The sequence below is a fragment of the Ascaphus truei genome (genome assembly GCF_040206685.1).
Source record: "Ascaphus truei isolate aAscTru1 chromosome 12 unlocalized genomic scaffold, aAscTru1.hap1 SUPER_12_unloc_5, whole genome shotgun sequence".
NCBI lineage: Eukaryota > Metazoa > Chordata > Amphibia > Anura > Ascaphidae > Ascaphus > Ascaphus truei.
The window spans coordinates 238,319-258,492 of NW_027453841.1; the positions used below are offsets into that span (position 1 = coordinate 238,319).

The window sequence follows — 20,174 nt, forward strand, 5'->3', positions numbered from 1 at the left end:
ATGCCATTGAGGAGGAGGATAACATGACAACCCCGTCAAGACCACGCCAGGAGACAACACGGCAACCAAGACAGGAGGAAAGCTCCCTCCCAGACAACCTACCCTCGCCCGGAACCACAAGCACACCCACTCACAGAAGAACACCCGCTTCCAGAACCCAACCTACATACGCTTGCATCGACACGGTGCCTGACATCATCCTGCGCGAGCTGCAACCGGCACTCAGGGAGAAGTACAGGGTGATGAGTGCTGGTTTACCCCAGAAGAATGCCATGTTAATTTTTAAGCACCACGTGTCCTACTTGGTGTACTGCGGGTGGGTCTACAAAGTGAACTACGAAGGAAATCGCGAAAAAAGGGCGCTTCCTGAAAATTTAAGAAGGACTATTGTGGAGGAATTGTGGCGCTATTTTTCAATTACAGATCCTTTCATGAAAATCATTCGAGACTCCATTAATGGCATTTTGCGCCATACAAGGCATCGGCCCTGGAAGGACAATCTGGTGGGGATCGAATTTGCGTGACTGTTCAACTGTTGTTTATTTTTTGTATATGTTTTTGTAAATGTTTTGACTTTCTGTACTTTAATAAAGATGTTGCGTTTTTTAAATTTTATGAATAAATAATTTTTTTTAATAACACTATAATGTTCTGCTTTACATGTTTTGACTTTCTGTAATTTAATAAAGGAGATGTTGCGTGTTTTAACTTGTATTAATAAAGAAATGCTTTTACATACTGTACACAGGACCTGCACAATTCCAGTCCCGAGGGCCGCAAAAAGGCCAGGTTTTCAAGGTTATCCTTAAAACCAGGGCTGTTTGTGGCCCTCGAGGACTGGAGTTGTGCAGGCCTGACTGACTGTTCTGTACACCATCCTAATGTAAATTTTTTGACTTTCTGTACTTTAATAAAGGAGATGTTGCGTTTTTAAAATGTTATGATTAAATAATTTTTTTTAATAACACCATACTGTTATGCTGTACATGTTTTGACTTTCTGTACTTTAATAAAGGAGATGTTGCGTGTTTTAACTTATATTAATAAAGAAATGTTTTTCCTTACTGTACACAGGACCTGCACAATTCCAGTCCCCGAGGGCCGCAAATAGGCCTTAAAACCGGGGCTGTTTGCGGCCCTCGAGGACTGGAGTTGTGTGCAGGCCTGACTGACTGTAAATATTTTGACTTTCTGTACATAAATCTTTTCACTAGCAGTAAACCATACACCTGTTGATGTTTTTTTTATTTTTTTATAACTTGTATTTTTATTGAGGTAAGGTATAGGAACAAAGTATAACATGACACCAATATAAGCAATTAGAATAAAATTCAACTAACATGTAGAAGTGATATATTGCACTAGGGGTGACGACAAGAAAACAAAAGACAAGACTGACTCAGACATCACCAAATTCTCGGTGGGTAAGTCGTTTGAGTATTTGAATATCATTCATAACAATTTACCGGGTGATGGGGGGGGGTGACACAGGAGAGAGAAGGATGGTAGGGGTGGGACTACTGAAAGGGGGAGGGGAGGGTGGGATGATAGGATTGCGGATGTAGTTTCTGAAGACTGTTTATTGGAGCCCATCTTCACATTATTGTTATTGAGGAACCCTTTTGTCTAGTTGAACGTGGCACCTGAGGCCTTTGTGTGGAAGTGGAATAAGGTCTTTACCCACCGAAGGTGAATGCACCTCGAACTATCAATGCCATATTGTGTCGCGCTCCACCCCAGGGATGTCTGTTTGGGCTAGCCACGGTATCCAGATTTTTAGATAGTTGATGCCAGTGTCATTAACCAGACTCGTTAACTTTTCCATCTGGCAGACAAATCAAATCCTGTTTCGAATCTTGGGAATGGATGGGGTTTCATTAAGTTTCCATACTGCTGCGATCTCGCACCGGGTCGCTAGGGTAATATGCCCAATTAGTTTATTGCTTGCTCTTGAGAGCCCTTCTAGTGGTCTGTTCAACCAGAACAGCCATGGGTCTAGAGGAATCGGGAGGCCCAAGATTCTCTGAGTCCAATCTCGAATTTCTCCCAGAGAGGGGCGATCCGTGGGCAAGACCACCACATATGTAACAGGTCAGCCGACTCTCCACACTGTCGAGGGCACAGCGGGGAGAGTCCCGGCACATAACTTGCTAATTTTAGCGGGGTGTGGTACCATCTCATTAGGACCTTATATGCATTCTCCTTAAGTGTGATGCAAATTGAGCTTTTGGCAGCTGCTAGATAGATTTTGTTCCAATCCTTGTCTTCTAGGGATTCTCCTAGGTCGGACTCCCACTGGGATCTGTATCTCGAGTGTCTCTGCTCGGGGACCTCAGAACCGACCACCTCCCCGTATAACTGCGATGTGAGTCCCGAAGTGTCTGGTTCTACCAGACACAGCTTTTCAAAATTAGTCAGAGCTGGGTAAGGGGCTAATTTATTATAAAATGCTCGGACCTGGAGGTATTTGAAAAATTCAGAGTGGGGAATATTCTTTTCAGATCTAATATGTTCGAATGATTTAATTTTTTTACCAATTCCCTCCAGATCCCTGAGGTGCATATAACCGGCCTTTATCCAACTAGAGGTACTACCGTATTGCAGGCCCGGAGCAAAGTCGGAGTTCCCCCAAAGGGGGGACATCAGGGAATTTTTAGTGGTAAGGGAGGGACTGTGCTTTGACGTGTTCCATATTGTCAGCGAGTTGGTCACAGAGGAAAACGGAACTTCAGCACCTGTGCGTGCTGTTTTGGGGAGCCAAATCAAGGATTTCAGCTCTATTGGGGCGCAAATTGCCCTTTCTAGATCCACCCATCTTTTCAATGCAGGGTTGGAATGCCATTGAACAATTTGGCTCAATTGCGCCGCTTTGTAGTAGGACCACAGGCAAGGTACCGCTAAGCCCCCTGCAGCAGGGGGTCTTTTCATAATTAGTTTTTTACTCTTGGTTTTATGCCTCTCCAGATAAACTTGGAGATATCAGACTGTAGCGAGAGTAGGTCTTTCAGTCTCAGTGGCACCGGTAACGTTTGGAATAGGTTTAGGATACGGGGGAGGAGATTCATTTTGATACTTTGTATCCTGCCTATCCAAGAGATTCTTTGGGAGGACCACTTTAAGATGTCAGCTTTTAGAGATCGAATTAGGGGGGGATAATTTGCCTTATAAATGTCTCTGACGTCTCTGGTAATATGGACTCCCAAGTATTTAATCTGGTTCTGTTTCCAATTAAAATCAAAATTAAGCTTTAGTAGCTTTTCAACCTCCCCGGGGAGGCTGATGTTAAGAGCTTCTGATTTAGATTGGTTGATTTTAAATCCAGATATTTTAGTAAATTTGTCTAGCAAGTTGAAGAGGTTTGGCAGGGAGGTGAGGGGCCGTGATAATAATAATAGAATGTTGTCAGCATATAGAGCTGCTTTGTGGGATTGTGAGCAAACATCCACCCCTACTATGTCTGGACAGCCACGTATCAGCGTTGCTAGGGGGTATAACGGGCACCCCTGTCTCGTGCCGCTTTTAATTTGGAATTGGGCAGATGGAAAGCCCTGGTGCATGACCCTAGCAGTAGGACCTGAATAAAGTGCCATAATTGCTTCACTCACCCTATCTCCGAATCCAAATGCCCCGAGCGTCTCCTTTAAATACGGCCAATCGATCCTGTCAAATGCTTTTTCTGCATCCAGACTTAATATCATATTTTGTGATTTTCCTTTGTTAGCCAATTCTATCAGATCAATGATTCGTCGGGTGTTATCCGCTGCTTGTCTACCTTTAATAAATCCGACTTGATCTGGATGTATCAGTCTGGCCAGGATCTGACTTAGTCTATTGGCCAAAAGTTTGGCGTATATTTTGATATCAGTATTGATCAGGGAAATTGGTCTATAGCTTTTGCATTCCAGCGAATCTTTGCCTGATTTATGAATTAGTGAAATAGACGCCCGAAGCATCTCTCCGGGGATTGGGGCTCCTGCTAAGATCGCGTTGAACATGTGGAGCAGTCTTGGGGCAAGAACTTTGCAAAACTTTTTATAGTAAAGCCCTGAAAAGCCATCTGGGCCAGGAGCCTTTGACGGTTTTAATTATTTTATCACCGTGGTTATTTCCTCAATAGTGAAATCGGCACCCAGACTATCTCTGTCCGCCTCAGTGAGCTTTGCTAGATTTGAGCTGTGTGGAAGAGTAGTGGCGCAACTGCGCATGACAGATTTCACAGCATCCCGGATGGAGAGAAAAAACTTTATTTGCACGACAGCATCACACTGGGGCTACACCACGATCACCCCCACTTGTACACACCTTACCTTCTCACATTTTAGACACCAAGCATATTTTAGCCCTTTTAGCACCCTTTAAATGGCACCCCCACTACATCTGGGTTACACTCGATGTAGCTTCCCTCTATAACATCATCCATCACGAGCACGGTCTCACAGCAGTAGAATTCTTTTTGGCCAATCACTCTCCTCTTTCACCTGCACATATTGCCTTTTTACTGGATAGCATTAGGTTTTCACTCACGCACAATTTCTTTCTCTTTGATCAGCAGTTCTATCTCCAAACACGTGGGACAGCTATGGGGACTTCGTTTGCCCCCTCCTATGCCAACCTATTTATGGGTTGGTGGGAGATGTCCCATGTGTTTGGAGATACCAATCCTTACAGGCATCATATAGCGTTCTACAAACGCTATATCGATGACCTGCTTTTGATCTGGAGTGGCGGGGAAGACGACCTATTGGGGTTTTTCGAGTACCTGGCAAAAAACACACTTAATATCAGATTTACTCATGTGTATAATGCACATCAAATTCAATTTTTGGATCTTAGTCTATACATTGATATTGATAATCAAATTCAATCTGATATTTATAGGAAAGAAAATGCCAGGAATTCTTTACTCCATGCCAGAAGCTGTCACTCCCGCCCTCTGGTTAGGGGCATCCCGAGGGGGCAGTTCCTTCGGTTACGTCGGAACTGCTACTCTCCTGAGGCCTTTTTCCACAGAGCGGGTGAAATGAGGGGGAGATTCGTGGCGAGAGGGTACACCGAGAAGGACCTTGATTTAGCTTTTGATTCAGTCCTTGGTACAGCCAGAGATACCCTAATCAAAGTTGATTTGGAACAGTCTGACCAGGGTACACCAATTGAGGACACAGAGGTGGCCTACTTTATCACCAACTACAGCGAGCAAGCCAATGCCATAAAATCAATTATCAAAAAACACTGGGTCACATTATCTTTGGACCCTTAGTTGAAAAAATTGGTATGTAATGGCCCTCGCGTGGTTTTTCGTAAAGCGGCTACACTGGGTAATCTCTTGGCACCAAGTATGCTACCATCCAAAGTCTATAAAACAAATAGATTATCTCTGTTTCCAAAGCTGCAGGGTTCATTTAAATGTGGTCATTGTAAAATTTGCCCAAATATGAACAAAGTAACACACTTCTCCAACCAAGACGAATCACGCAGATTCAAGATCAGATCCTTTATTACTTGTCAGACGACATTTGTGGTGTATGTATTTAAATGTCAATGTAAGAAACAATATGTGGGTCTAACTACCAGAATGCTCAAGATTCGTATCCTGGAGCACCTTAGGTTGATTCGCAACAAAGATATGTTGCACCCCGTTTCTGCTCACTTCAACACCTGTCCATTGGGTTCAATTAGTTCCTTGCAATGCACAGCCATTGAGCATATTCCTTTACCTCCTCGTGGGGGAGACAGGAAGAAGATCTTGCACCAGCGAGAAGCTCATTGGATTTTTGCACTGAACACTTTGCAACCCAATGGGCTCAACGTAGAGTGGGATCTGCATTGCTTTTTGTAAAATATCTTGCAAAACAATTTTGTAAATATTCTGCACATAAGATGTAAAAATATTTCATATTAATATATAATCTGCCCTGTCTTCACAGTACGCAAGCTTTACATGTAATTGATTATTTTTATTGTTCGTAGATATCCTCTGCAATTATTTTTCCCTTCTCTGCGTCCATCCTGCCCTTTCCCTCCCCCCCCCCCCTCCCCTCCTCCCTTCTTCCCCCCCACTCTGTCCTCCCCCCCATCCCCTTCCCCTCCATTCTCCTTACCCTCTTCCCCTCCCATCCTATACCTCCTCCCCCTCCACACCCCCCCCCCCTCTCTTGCCCACTTTCTTCATTAATGTTTTTTGTCACTAAGTTATCTCTGGTTACCAAGTCCTACATTAAGACATGGAGAAATGAATTAACAGTGAACTTGTATGATCTAGACAGTATGTCTTAATACAGTTTTGCACAGAGAACAGAGACAAAACATGTAATCTTCATGGTGTTGTATACAGTCTTTTTAATGTTTTTATTCACCCTTCATGTTATAAGTTCATCATATGGCTGTCATGTGGTATATAGATAAGGTAGCAACTTGGCTTTTTTTTTGCACTATCCATGTGTATCAGACAATATACAATTACAGGTGATATAATACATGAAGGGGTTAACATTTTTAGCGATTTTCGCGGGCTTTCTGCCTTAAATCTGCAGGCTCACACCACATCTCCCCACTCCGAGACAAAGCCCTAGCAAGAGGGTGAAACGCGTAGAGGGGGAGATCGTGGTGTAGCCCCAGTGTGATGCTGTCGTGCAAATAAAGTTTTTTCTATCCATCCGGGATGCTGTGAAATCTGTCATGCGCAGTTGCGCCACTACTCTTCCACACAGCTGTATCTTAATTGCTGGCTGCACGCAGGAGCTGAAGCAGAGGAGAGCGGGACCAGACCAGGAGCTGAGATTGAGGTAAGGGTCATTACCTCGCTCAGACACTCCGGTTATTCTTGTGGCCCACACTGCTCCCTTTCCACAGCCCCACATGCCATTTATGACACCACAGGTGCAATTGCTTTACACCGAAGCGCTTGACAGTATCTTGTTTGAGATGTCCTCGGCCTACCCGGTAGCTGTGGTACAATACCCCCACCATGCCGACTTGGCACTTGGATGGCTTTAGTGTCCGGCCAGCCTCCCTGATCCTATCTAGGACTGCTGCTACATTAACCAGATGAGTGTCCCAGTCATTAATACAAATGGCTAAGTCGTCCAGATAAGCCCTAACATAGCCCTTAATCCCTTCCAGCAACCGGTTGACAAGGCGCTAGAACGTGGCCGGCGTTTTCTTCATCACAAATGACATGACCAAAAATTCTTACAAGCCAAGGATGTTGCAAGCCGACCTTTCCTACGCCTGCTGGGTCAATGGAATCTGTACAGATTCATGGTGGCCAGATACCTGGCCCCGATGAGCTCATCTAAGAGCTCATCCATGTGGGACAAAGGGTAGGCATTTGCCACGGTCTGAGTATTAAGCTGACGTTATTTTACACAGAACCAAGTGGTCCCACCCTCCTTGGCACCACGAATACCGGTGAAGCCCAAGGACACTGAGCACGAGAAATTACCCCTAATGCCATCATCTCCTCAACCTCCCCCTTAATGCTCCACTTTACCTCCGCAGAGATCCATTACGCTTCTTGAGGAGTGGCCAATCATCCCCGGTGGTGACCGGGTGATCGGTTAGATGGGTAATGCCCTGATTATCTGTAAACATGACCTGGTACTGCTCTAGCATCTCTCGCACCAGCTTGGGAACCGCGAGTTGGGGACCCATCACCACCTGCTCCACTAAGCCTCCCTGCCGGGTTTATCCCAGGAGATCGGGCAGAGCCTGGCTTGCCGGATCCCCCAGCAGCGGGCTACAAATAGCAAACACCTTCGGCCCGCTCTTGTGATACTCCTTTAGCATATTGATATGGTATGTTATGTGCCTACCTGCCTCTGGATCCTGGTTTACCACATAATTATACTCATGCACCCGCCGGTGAACCGTGTACGGGCTTGCCCAGGCGGCAAGTAGCTTGTTCTGCCAAGTGGGCTTCAGAACAAGCACCTGCTGCCCTGGGATTAATTCTCTACTACGGAAACTCCTTTCATACCATCGCTATTGCCTGATCTGAGCTGCCTCAAGTTTAGCCTGTGCCAACCCCATGTGTTCCTCTATCTGGTCCCTGAGCCCCACCACATAATGTAGCACCAAAGCATCAGTATCTCCCCCTCCCAGCCCTTATGAAACAGATTGAGTGGTCCACGGACATGGCACCCATAGAGGAGCTTGAAGGGGGAACGGATGGTAAACTCCTTTGGCACCTCTAGATACGCGAATAGCAGGTGATGTAAGTGAGCTTGTCAGTCTCACCCTTTCAGCTTCCACAAATGCTTGCAACATTGACATTAAGGTCCCATTGAACCGCTCACATAATCCATTCGTTTGGGGATGATAGGGGGTTGTACAGAGAGATTTGACCTCGCACATTGCCAAGAGACATTGGAGCAGTTCGGACATGCACTGTGCCCCCGGATCAGCCAGGATCTCACTTGGGAAACCTACCCTAGTGAATATCTCAATCAAAGACTCTGCCAATTGACGTGCTTCAATCAAGGACAGAGCAACTGGGATCATGTGCGGATCCACTATATTTACAGCTACACGCTGGAAGGACTCACCGATCACCGGTAGCGGTCTCAGGGGAGCCTTTGTGTGGTCACTCGACTTGCCCACTAGGTGGCAGGGATTACAGTTATGGCAGAACACCAATACCTCCTGTCATGACGCCGGTGAGTAGAAAGTCTGTAGTAGCCGGGCTCTAGTATGAGTGACTATCTGATGCCCCTACCAGCAGGATCACATGGGATATCTGCATCAACTGTGCCCTATACTCATGAGTAACAACTATCTGTCGCCTTAATGTCCCTGATCTGACCAGAGCACTCTTGGATTCCTGTTATGAGACACTGTGGTGCCAAAGGAACCGATGGGACACACCCTTGGAGTCAGACTCGGTCACCCGAAGTATCATGCCCTCCAGTTTGGGGTCCGATTACACAATGTCCATGAACTCCTAGCTCAGTTCTGGTAGGTTGGCCCTGTCAAACTGTCAGAGGAAATGTTGGGACATGGATCGGGACAAATGTCTGGCTTGTTCTGGCTTACCTGCTTGGTGTCCACCGGGACTTCAGCTCTCTTTGGCTCCAAAAGCTGGGGAGAGATAATTGGGGTGGTGTGTGGCCATGCCAAAGGCACTTCCACCTGGGCAACTGCCTGACTTTTGCTCGGGGTGACCGCAGCCACTGGTGCATTCTGCTCAGAGTAGGAGCAAATCAAGTGCCCCAAGTCTTTGCCCAGCAGGATGTTGGTGTCCAAGCTGGGTTACACTGTGACATCCCAGACTCCTCTACTAGTGCCCTGATCAAGTAACACCCGGGCAACTTGCAATAACTTGGGGGCTCTGTCCAGCATTCTCACCGGCATCCCCGTGCGACGGAGAAGTTTCTCTGGGCTGACCATATCAGGTTGCACCAAATTACCGTAACACCGGTGTCCATCAGGCCGGCCACCCGGAGATGGCCTCTGGTAACCGGGCACAAATATTGTTGGCGGACATCATTGGATTCCAGCCCGATGGCTGCGATTCCATGTCCCTCCAGATCCACTTCTGCATCGTTGACTGCTGCTGCTAGGTCTGCTGCTGCACATTCTGCATGGCCTCCACTTGCTATGCTTTTGGGGCCAATCTCACGTAGGGGATTGGTCTCGCTGCTTGTGAGCATTGCCCCATATTGGGGTTACTGCAGCAGGGTGGGTTGGGGCAGTCCACCCGCAGATGGCCTAGCCAATTGCACTGGTAGCACCGGCGCTCATTGGCAAACTCTACAGGCTTTAGCTGCAGCACCTCCGGCACTCCACTTGTTCCATCCCAGCTTAGTGGCCTTGGGAGGGTCAGCTACGTTAGGTGGTGTTGTCGCTGGCACTGGATCGGGGGTCAGGACCCACTTCTCCAACTGTGGCCGCATGGTCACAAATTCATCTGCCATCATGGCGGTCGTCTGGTGCATTCTCGGCTTATGCTCTATGACCCACTCCCGCACCTCCGGTACACATTTGGGCAAAAACTGTTCACGGATGATGATGTCCATCCTGTCTAGGAGCGAGGTGACTCTGCATCTGGCTACCCACCGAGGGCTGTGAAGGTCTAGCCAGGAGTTGAACTCCATGTAGGTGCCCCGCCTCCTTTGTCCAGAGCCCTGAACTGGGCACAATAGAACTCCGGTGAAAGGTGCACTGGACTATGCTCATTATGTGTGGAACTATCGGTCCTGCGGTCTTGAAATCACGAACTACTCAGAAATGAAAGTCCCGCAAGAGATTCAGAACTGGGCCAAGTGATGTCCATTACTATCCACCAGATAAAAAGCCTGTCACAGCAGACCAGAACCTTTACACACATCCCCCGGGATCACACAGTGATTAGCTCTTTTCTGGAAGAAGTTACCACTCAATATATTATAAACAGGCCAAATGAGTCTCACAGAGGCAGCCATTACACACAGTTTGGGGCAGCGAGCCGAGCTTCCCCTTTATTACATGAGGCTGTGATAGGATGAGGCGGAGGAGAGGATAGTTGGTGATGGACTGATTATGGTTTGTGAGGTTGGGTTGAACAGTGGTAGTTCATCAAGGGTTAGTGGTAATTTTAGTGGGGATAATTAATGGAGGTGTCAGTTAATAATGGAGCAATCTATGTAGGGTTTTACAGGTACAGTTAATGGGAGAATCATTTTTTTTTTTTTTCAAACAATTTTATTAGGCATTTAGATATGTATGCAGGTACAACAAGCGATAAAGCCTAACATTTTTAAATCGACAATTTTTTGGGGGGGAAACAGATTGACAACCTCAGTTGTCAGTAAAGAGGGGGGAGTGCCTTCAGAGAGGGAAGGCAGGGGGGGGAGGACTGGAAGGGTGAGGGGGGGGAGAGAGGAGGGGAGTGGTCGGAGGGGGTTGGGAGACCCATCTGGCTGTTGGGGATGTGGTCTCGCAGGTAGTTTTAGTTCACTACTGGGGAGGGGGTAGACCTCTGTCACGTTTGAGCTGGTTGTCTGACCCTATTGCAGGAAATCCACTGTTCCCAGATGTCCTCGTAGGCGGGAAGTTTTTGTCTCACGATAGCGGTAAGCCTTTCCATGATCATCACCTAGCCGACTCTTTTTTTGATCGTTCCCAGTGCCGGCGTGGTTGTTTTCCTCCAGGAGGCCGCAATACAGCATCTTGCCGCGGTAAGAATGAAGGATATTAATTTCCTGGTTGGCCGGACTATGTCAGTCATTGGTGCGGCCAACAGGTAGGTCAGTGGTTCGATAGGTAATTCCAGGTCAGTGAACACTTTTATCAAAATTTGGACCTTAGCCCAGTACTTCACAATTTCTGGACAGGTCCACCAGATGTGGGCCATGTCCCCTCTATGACCACAGCCTCTCCAACATAGGTCTGATGCCAGAGGGTAGATCTGGTTTAATCGTGCTGGGGTAAGATACCAGCCAAACATAATTTTATAAATGTTTTTCTTTATTGTAGTGCATAGGGAGGTCTCTGAGGCTGCCTGCCAGATTTCTTCCCAAGTCTCTCTGTCTATATTTATATTCAGGTCTGCTGCCCATTTGAGCATATAATCATGCTCTTTGGGGGTCGAGGAGCGCTCTAGAGCACCATATATGTCAGAGATTAGACCTTTCTGGTGGGTCTTTGTCTCGCAAAGTTGTTCAAATGTCGTGAGAGTGGGGTATTCTGGGAGAGGGCATGTTGTTCTAATAAAGTTTCTGATTTGGAGGCATTTAAATGTGTCCAATTCTCTAATTTTATATTTGGTCCTCAATTCTTGGTAGCTCAGAAGCCTCCCTAGGCTCATTAGGTCCGCAATCGCCTCTATACCCCATGTGTTGAATTGATCGAACAGTTTAGATCCACATCCCGGGGGGGAACTTCGGATTGTTAAAGATGGGGGTCAATTGGGAACTTTTGGTGGTAAGGCCATATTTGTATTTACATCTTATCCAGACGTCCCACGTGAAACGTGAGGCCTGTAGTTTAAGATTGTGTGTATGCCCCTCTCCTCTGTCCAGGCTCCAGAGGCAGGCTTGCAGAGAAGGCATTTTGACACATTGAGTCTCTATCTCTACCCAACTACAACGGGTCGGGTCTGAGTTCCACATTACTACCTGCTTGAGCTGTGCAGCTAAGTAATATCTGTGTAGGTCTGGTACTCCCAGTCCTCCCCTAGATCTTGCTGCCAGCAGGACCGATCTTGCGACTCTGGGTCTCTTGCCCTGCCAAATGAAGTGGAACAATCTGTTCTGAATATGTTTTAGATCAGCGCCCGGAACGTGGGTCGGGAGTGTTTGGAAAAGGTATAACATTCTTGGGAGTATATTCATCTTAGTAGATATCATTCTACCGAACCACGATATCTGGTAACCTTCCCACTGATCTAGATCCTTTTTGATCTTGTCCCATAACTTCGGGTAGTTATCCCGGTATAAATCCTGGTAGTGCCTTGACACATTAATTCCCAGATATTTAATGTATGAAGGGCACCATCTGTAGTTAAAGTTAGTTTTGAGGAGTTTGACTTCGGGATCTGGGAGACTAAGATTTAGAGCCTCTGATTTGTCGCTGTTTATTTTGTATCCTGATACTTTACCAAACTCCGTCAGTTCCTTCTGAAGGTTAGGGAGGGAAGTTAGGGGTTTAGTCAAAGTAAGAATGATGTCATCAGCGAATAGGGAAATTTTGTATTGCGCTTTATCGATAGGGATTCCCTGGATGTTCGGGTTTTGTCTTATTTTAGATGCCAGTGGTTCAATCGTGAGGGCGAAGAGGAGGGGGGATAGGGGGCATCCTTGTCGGGTACCATTTTTGATTTGGAATCGCTCAAGGCCTCCGCCCGAGAGTCGTACTGAGGCAGAAGGGTTCTGATAAAGTGCTTGAACACCCTTTAAGAACGAGTCTCCGAAACCAAATTTTATCAGTGTTTGGTCTAGAAATAGCCAGTAAATCCTGTCAAATGCCTTCTCTGCGTCTAGGCTTAATAGCATCAACTTTGAGCCTGAAAGGTGGGCATGGTCTACTAAGTTAATTATTTTACGTGTATTGTCTGAGGCCTGTCGGCCCAGGACAAACCCGACCTGGTCCTTGTGTATTAGTCTCGGGAGGATAGGGTTAAGTCTGTTCGCCAAAATTTTACTATATAGTTTAAGGTCGTTGTTCAACAGTGAGATTGGTCTGTAACTGCCACATTGGGTGGGGTCCTTCCCTTCTTTAAGTATTATCGCCAGATTTGCGGACGACATTGTGAATGGGATAGGACTCCCTTCTAAGAATGAGTTGAACAAGCTTAATAGGTGTTTGGACAAGATGGGGAAAAATTTCTTGTAGTATGCATTTGTGAAACCATCAGGGCCCGGCGCCTTGGAGATCTTTGAGGCCCTAACGGCCACTTTTAATTCGTCCAGCGTAATTTTTGCATTTAGATAAGTATTTTCTTCCTCTGTTAGTGATGGAAGATTGCAATCGGATAAGTAATCAGCGGCTAATGCCGAGTTAGTTATACTAGAATTAGCAGAGTGGGTCCTTAAGTTATATCATTTGGTGTAGAATTTGGTGAATTCCTCTGCTATTTTTTTTCCGTTGTATTGGAGTTCACCAGAGTTATTCCTGATCGCCGTTATTTGTGATTTTTTCTGTATTCCTCATAACTTACTAGCGAGAAGTCTATCGGCCTTGTTCCCTTTATCATAGTACCTCTGACTCGTCCATCTAAGAGCTTTTTCTACATTTTCCAATTGGGTTATTCTTAAATCGTTTCGAGCAGTTGTCAATTGTTTGTAAATTCTCCGGGAGGGGTTATTTTTATGCTGCTGCTCTAAATTGATTATTTTGTCTGTAAGCTCTTTAGTTAATTTGAGTTTAGTTTTTTTCCGGTGGGAGGCAATCGAGATAAGATTTCCTCGGATTGTAGCCTTATGGGCTTCCCACAGGCTTGCTGGTGAAGATACAGAGCCTTTGTTTATTCTAAAGTATTCCCTGAGGGATTTTTGAGTTCCAGCACTGTCCCGGAGTGGTTCAGTAGGGAATCGTTTAGTTTCAAGCTATATGAGATAATTTTCCCAAATGAAATGGATAGGGTCATGGTGATAGGGGCATGATCTGACCACGTAATTGGGCCGATGTCTGAGTCTGTGGTGGCCTCTAGGATGTTCTTGGTAGCAAGAAAGTAGTCAATACGGGAATAAGACTGGTGAAGAGCTGAGTAAAAGGTATAATCCCTTTGCCCCTGATGTTGTGTTCTCCAAATGTCCACCAGAGAAAAGTCCCCAACAATGTCCTTGAATTTTTTCCCCAGTCTTTGTGACTGAGTGGAGTGTTGTCGTCCTGGGTGGCTCGATTTGTCTTCTTTTGGGTTGAGAGCCATATTAAGATCACCTGCAATAAGTAGCGAGGATAGGTACTGTGGGTCAATTTCTTCCAGAACCTTCTTCAGAAATTCTGTCTGGTTCTCGTTCGGGGCATATAGGTTAAAAAGGGCAATTGTCGTGCCTGAAAGTGAGCCGTAGACCACAATAAATCTCCCCTCTGGATCTGCCTGAATTTTTGTTAAATTAAACGGTGTGCCCTGACGGATCAGAATGGCAACCCCTCTGCGTTTGCTGCTGAATGATGAGAAATAGCTCAATGGGAACACGTGTTGAAATATTTTAGGCAATTCTTGAGACGTGAAGTGCGTCTCCTGGAGGAAAACAACATCTCCCCCTGTATTCTTTATCTCCTGGAGGGCCAGGCGTCACTTTCTATTGTTGTGTAGGCCCTTCACATTTAGGGAGACAATTTTTAGTGCTTTTTGGTGAGACATAATGACCTCCCAGAGGGTACCGCGTGTGTTGTCCTTGGACTAGTGCTGGAGAGAAACAGCCAAAATGGGCAGAGGGAGAGGGTTGGGTAAGGGGCCGCTGGGACAGTAACAGCGTCTAGGAAAAGAAAGGAAAGTCGACCCTAATGGGGTCTAAAAGGTGTTGAACCGGTCTTTAGTAAAGGACCGGTTAGTGGGGTTTAAGACCCTTGGGGGCGGGTCCGAAAACAGTCTCCAGTGAAGGCGGGCTGGGTGGAGACCCTTTAGACTCTATGGTTTCATCCGAAATTACTTACACCGGGAAGGCCTGGTAGATGAGATTTCTGGACAGCTAGGCCTTAGCCTTGTCTTCCGATGTGTGGGCGGAATTGGGAGAAGGAGGGGAAGGTGGGTAGGGGAGGGGTGGGTTGGAGGTGAGAGCGGCATGGGAGAATCATTTTAATAAGGACAGTCATGTGTTAGTATTTGCGAGAGGAGTTGTAAATTTTGAGAGCACTGGGAAGGGGACAATCAGATTTTGGAAGCATTGTGGATGGGAACAATGAATTAGGAAATCACTGGGGAACAATGGATTATGAACACTTTGAAAGGGAACATTCTGATTAGGAAACAAAGGGGAATGGGCCAATCTCCTCACTACAATAGATTAGGAATAATTGAGGGAGACTACATTGCTTAGTACTTGAAACCAAGCACTGGGAATGCCATGGAAGTAGAGGCGGGAAACAATACAGAGTGGGACCACTGGGGAAGGGAGCAACCCACAAACTATTACAACAAGAATTAGGTAAATCTTGAAACACTTGAGAAGTGGACAATCAAAAAAAGCACTGAGGGAGGGAACAATGTGTTTTGAGCATTGGGCGAGCAAGAATGAGAACAATATATGAAACAGGTCACGCCGGATAGTAAGGAGGGGAGCATAGTTCTCGTTACATATTGCTTAATAACAATAGTTGCCACAGCAGACCAGGACTCTTTCACTGGATCACGTGCCAGACAGGACACAGCGATCAAATAAAGAGGTGTTTATTTCAGCAGTAGCCATCAGACACAGCACATAATCTCCTAACAGAGCTATACTCGCACCAACCAGGGAATACAGGGGGAATCCTAGCAGTCCTAGGTGCCCAGTGCCACAGAAATGGCTTACCCGGAGCAGCTCCCACTCTTGTAGAGGATCAGGAATTCCGGCAGTGCTGAAAACAAGTTGCAAGCAGGCAAGTTTAAATCTTCTGCTTCAGAAAAGCACACAGCCTTGTCTTGGGTGTCTCTGGCATGACATCAGAGAATACCATTTAGTCCATCTCCATGCCAGTCCAGAAATGATCTGTGGAATTGATATCTGCCACCCCGTTTCTAGATTCCTGTCTCCATAGCAAATCATGGAGATAGGGTGGTGACCCATCAGAGTGCCTGATGTGTGTGGAAACAATCACAGTTCCCCAGGCCTCAGTACACACCCCTGGGACCAGGCTTAACCTGTATTATTCTGGACCCCGTCCCTCCCACCTACCTGTCCTTTCCTGGGGCTCATCTGGTCACCAGACCCTAGAGCTGCCCCATTTTAATGTGCCATGCAACCCCTTCCATACCCTGTAACTGTAATTGTTTACTCTCGTGTTGTAAACTGTACCAAAGTATACACTGTGTGTGCATATATAAAGCATAGCCAAGGTCTCTGTACATTGGGCTGAGAATCCCACTGAGCAGCCCACATGTCCGGAGAACTGCTATTGCTTGGAGTGGAGGGGGAGGAGAGTGGCAGGAACAAAGGGAGAGTGGCTGGGGAAGAGATCAGGCTGACGGGCAAACACCCTAAAAGTGCAGCATTGCGCTGTATCCCGAGATATCGCCGATGCTCATGGGAGATATTCCTGATGGCCGGGAAGCCGCTGCCAGGCTCCCACTGACAGGCGCTGCTCCCACTGACAGGCGCTGCTCCCACTGACAGGCGCTGCTCCCACAGGGACGTTCATATTTCTCCAAAAGCCCTTTAACTCTCACCCACCCCGCGCCCAGCCGTGATTGGCCAATGCAGATGTGACCTCACGTCCTGTCTCCCATGCAGTATCCACACATGATGGTCGCGGCTCCATCTACAGCGATTTAATATAGCAGCGGGGACTGTATGTAAGGGGAACCCAGCAGCGCTCAGGGTCAGTGTGATCCCAGCGTGCAGGGAACTAAGCGGTGCGCCCCAAGGCTGCGCCAGAGACACCTTCACACGTCGCTGGGAGCTTCATCCAGCGGGAGATGTGAAAACGGTTCCGTGCTGCGGGACAGAGTCTCAGAAAGCAAACAGGTTTGAAAACGCTGCAGCCTCAAACCCCACAGGAGTGGGAGCAAACCCTGGGGAGCCTTGGAAGTGGCGCCTGGCACCTAGAATTCCCCTGTATTCCCTGTTTTGGGGAGTGTAAGTGGTTTGTGAGTTTGTGCTGGGCTGGATACGGCCAGAATAAATTCTCTTTATTGAAACGCTTTGTCCGTTCTGGTGCCTTGATCCCGGGGTTACGTTCTGGTCTCCGGGATAATCTTTGAGATAAAGTGTGACTGAAATAAAAAAAACAAAGGATCATTGGATTAATTGAACAGATTGATTTAGTAACATTGTTCACAAAAGTAAGGAAGACCCCAAGTGTTTCATGTTAATGTGAGTTACACACGTGTGTGTGTTTTGCTGCCTTTATTTTGGTGCTGCTGCGTTTTCCCTGTATAGATTGTGTGGGAAATGTGGCATCTTTGGCAGTTTCAGCCCCCACATCAGTCACATATTTGTGCGATTTAAGAAGTGATGCTAGAGTCCTGTTGATTTTCAACTTAATTCACTAATTATATTTAAGGGAATCCGCAAAACGTATTAAACACAAATATCTGGAGGTGAAACCTTTGATTCAGATCATTGTGAAAAATCCAGGTCTCCAGAAACCAGATCATTTCCAAAACAATACTGCCACCGTGTGGTCTTTGTTTGAATGACAGATAGTAAAGCTTTGGCGCCTTTTTACCTTCTCTGTATAATTGTTCCGAGATCCCCAAACCGAGTGTTTTACACATGAAATGCGGGGTTGTATTTATGATCATAAAACCAAAAAACGTGTTCAATATGTATGAGATTTACAGTTGTGACAAAGAATCATAAAAGTCACAGAAAGTGCTAAAGAAAATCCGATTGCATTTTTTTCTCATCAAAAGCTGATACATGACGCCCAATATATGGGTCTATTTAATGGAATATAAAAGTGACTATTTTATGAAACATTTGCATTGGGGATTCTGTTTTAAGAGCAGAAAAGACAGCAAAATAATAATGAATGAATGCTCAAACATTGTCATTGTTTTATGCAAGTCTATAAAAATGTAATTGTTTTCAAAGCGGTTAAAATCAATACAGATAAGGCATTTATCAGATACATTTTCTTTTGCAGATTGTACCAACGTGTAATGTAAACAAATGTGTATATGGATCGAGCAATTAAAATCACGTATTTAAATCTGTCAAGTGCAGGCACTTCTAATTCAGAGAAGTTATATCAAAAAGTGAAACCAATATTTGTAGTTTGCTTTATGAATGAGCAGTTAATAGTATGAAGGGAGTATAGCAAAGTTTATATAACTCACGAGTTTACATGTCAATTCATAGAAAAGAATCGTAGATAAAGCGCTGTAACAAAATGCTGTCACATACTGTGGGGGGGTTTTGTAGTGAATTGTATTTCTCTAACCCGTTTCCAATATGAAATATTGAGTCCCGTCAGAGACAGCAACATGAAAACGGGTAAGAATAAGATGGCGGTGTAACCAGAGCTCTATACAGGAGAATGTGGGTGGCCCTTAAAAGAGCCTTTGGTTTAAATGAATGTGAATTCCGTATCATCAGTTGGTAAGAAGTGTCACCGTTTAGCCTCCGAATCCATAGAGCGTGCGGCCCTGGCGCTTGAGAGCATACACCACGTCCATAGCGGTGACTGTCTTCCTCTTAGCGTGCTCGGTGTAGGTGACCGCGTCCCGGATCACATTCTCCAGGAAAACCTTGAGCACCCCACGGGTCTCTTCATAGATGAGACCGGAGATGCGCTTCACTCCTCCTCTGCGAGCCAGGCGGCGGATAGCTGGCTTGGTAATGCCTTGGATGTTGTCACGAAGAACCTTCCTATGCCTCTTGGCACCTCCTTTCCCGAGCCCTTTACCTCCTTTGCCGCGACCAGTCATTCTGCAAAGTGTCAAAACAAGATGCGAATGAGGTAATTGCGATAAAGCTGCTGCTTATATGCAGTATGAGCGGACCTGAGTGAAAACCACAGACACCCCATGAGGGGAGAAAGTGAATTGCACTGGAAGACGTTCCTTGATTTTGATTGGCTGAAAAAGTCTTTATTCTGATTGGCTCAGTGAAAGCCGTTACTGTTTATAAAAAAAGGCCGCGTGGTAATGGGATTGGTTGGAAGTTTATCTCAATAAACAATGATCACATTTGCTTTGCCTAGTATTGCCCAACTCACACGAACACATTTGTGTGCCATCTATTTCATGTATTTAATTATATTGTGTCTGCATCTATATATCTGTAAATGTAATTCATTTGTAATATGTAGATGTGTATTATCATCTACATTCATCAGTATTTTTTTGAATAAATATCCCTGTTTTATGAATTTGCTTTTATTTCTAATTTACCCTGCATGAGGTGACACGTGGAAGAAATGCAGACCGGGGAAACAAGTTCAGCAAACACAAATCCTCCAGTAGAAATGTCTGAAGTTGACAGTTACTCCACAGGGTGGCAGTGCTGCTTCGAAATTGTGTGTGTGTGTGTGTGTGTGTGTGTGTGTGTGTGTGTGTGTGTGTGTTATAAAAAAAAGACATGTTGTGAGAATAAATTATTTATTAACATTGTGCAACTTTGATAAATTTATTCACGCACGCGCGCACACGCGCACACACGCATGCATACACACACACACATGCATACACACACACATGCATACACGCACACATGCACACACACACACACACACATACACACACATGCATACACATACACACACACATGCATACACACACACACACACACATGCATACACATACACACACACACACACACACATACACACACATGCATACACATACACACACACATGCATACACATACACACACACATGCATACACACACACACACATGCATACACATACACACACACACACACACGCACGCACGCACACGCACACACACACACACACACACACATGCATACACACACACACACACACACACATGCATACAGACACACACACACACACATGCATACACACACACAGACACACACACACATGCATACACACACACACACACACACACACACACACACACACACACACACACGCATACACACA

General features: G+C 45.9%; 1 protein-coding gene across 1 annotated transcript; it reads right to left on the reverse strand.

Annotated features, from left to right (window-relative positions):
• Positions 1-18,679: 18,679 nt before the first annotated feature.
• On the reverse strand, positions 18,680-18,991 carry LOC142473724 (histone H4). The gene has a single exon (XM_075580762.1). The coding sequence runs from the start codon at positions 18,989-18,991 to the stop codon at positions 18,680-18,682; it is 312 nt and encodes a 103-aa protein (XP_075436877.1).
• Positions 18,992-20,174: the final 1,183 nt, after the last annotated feature.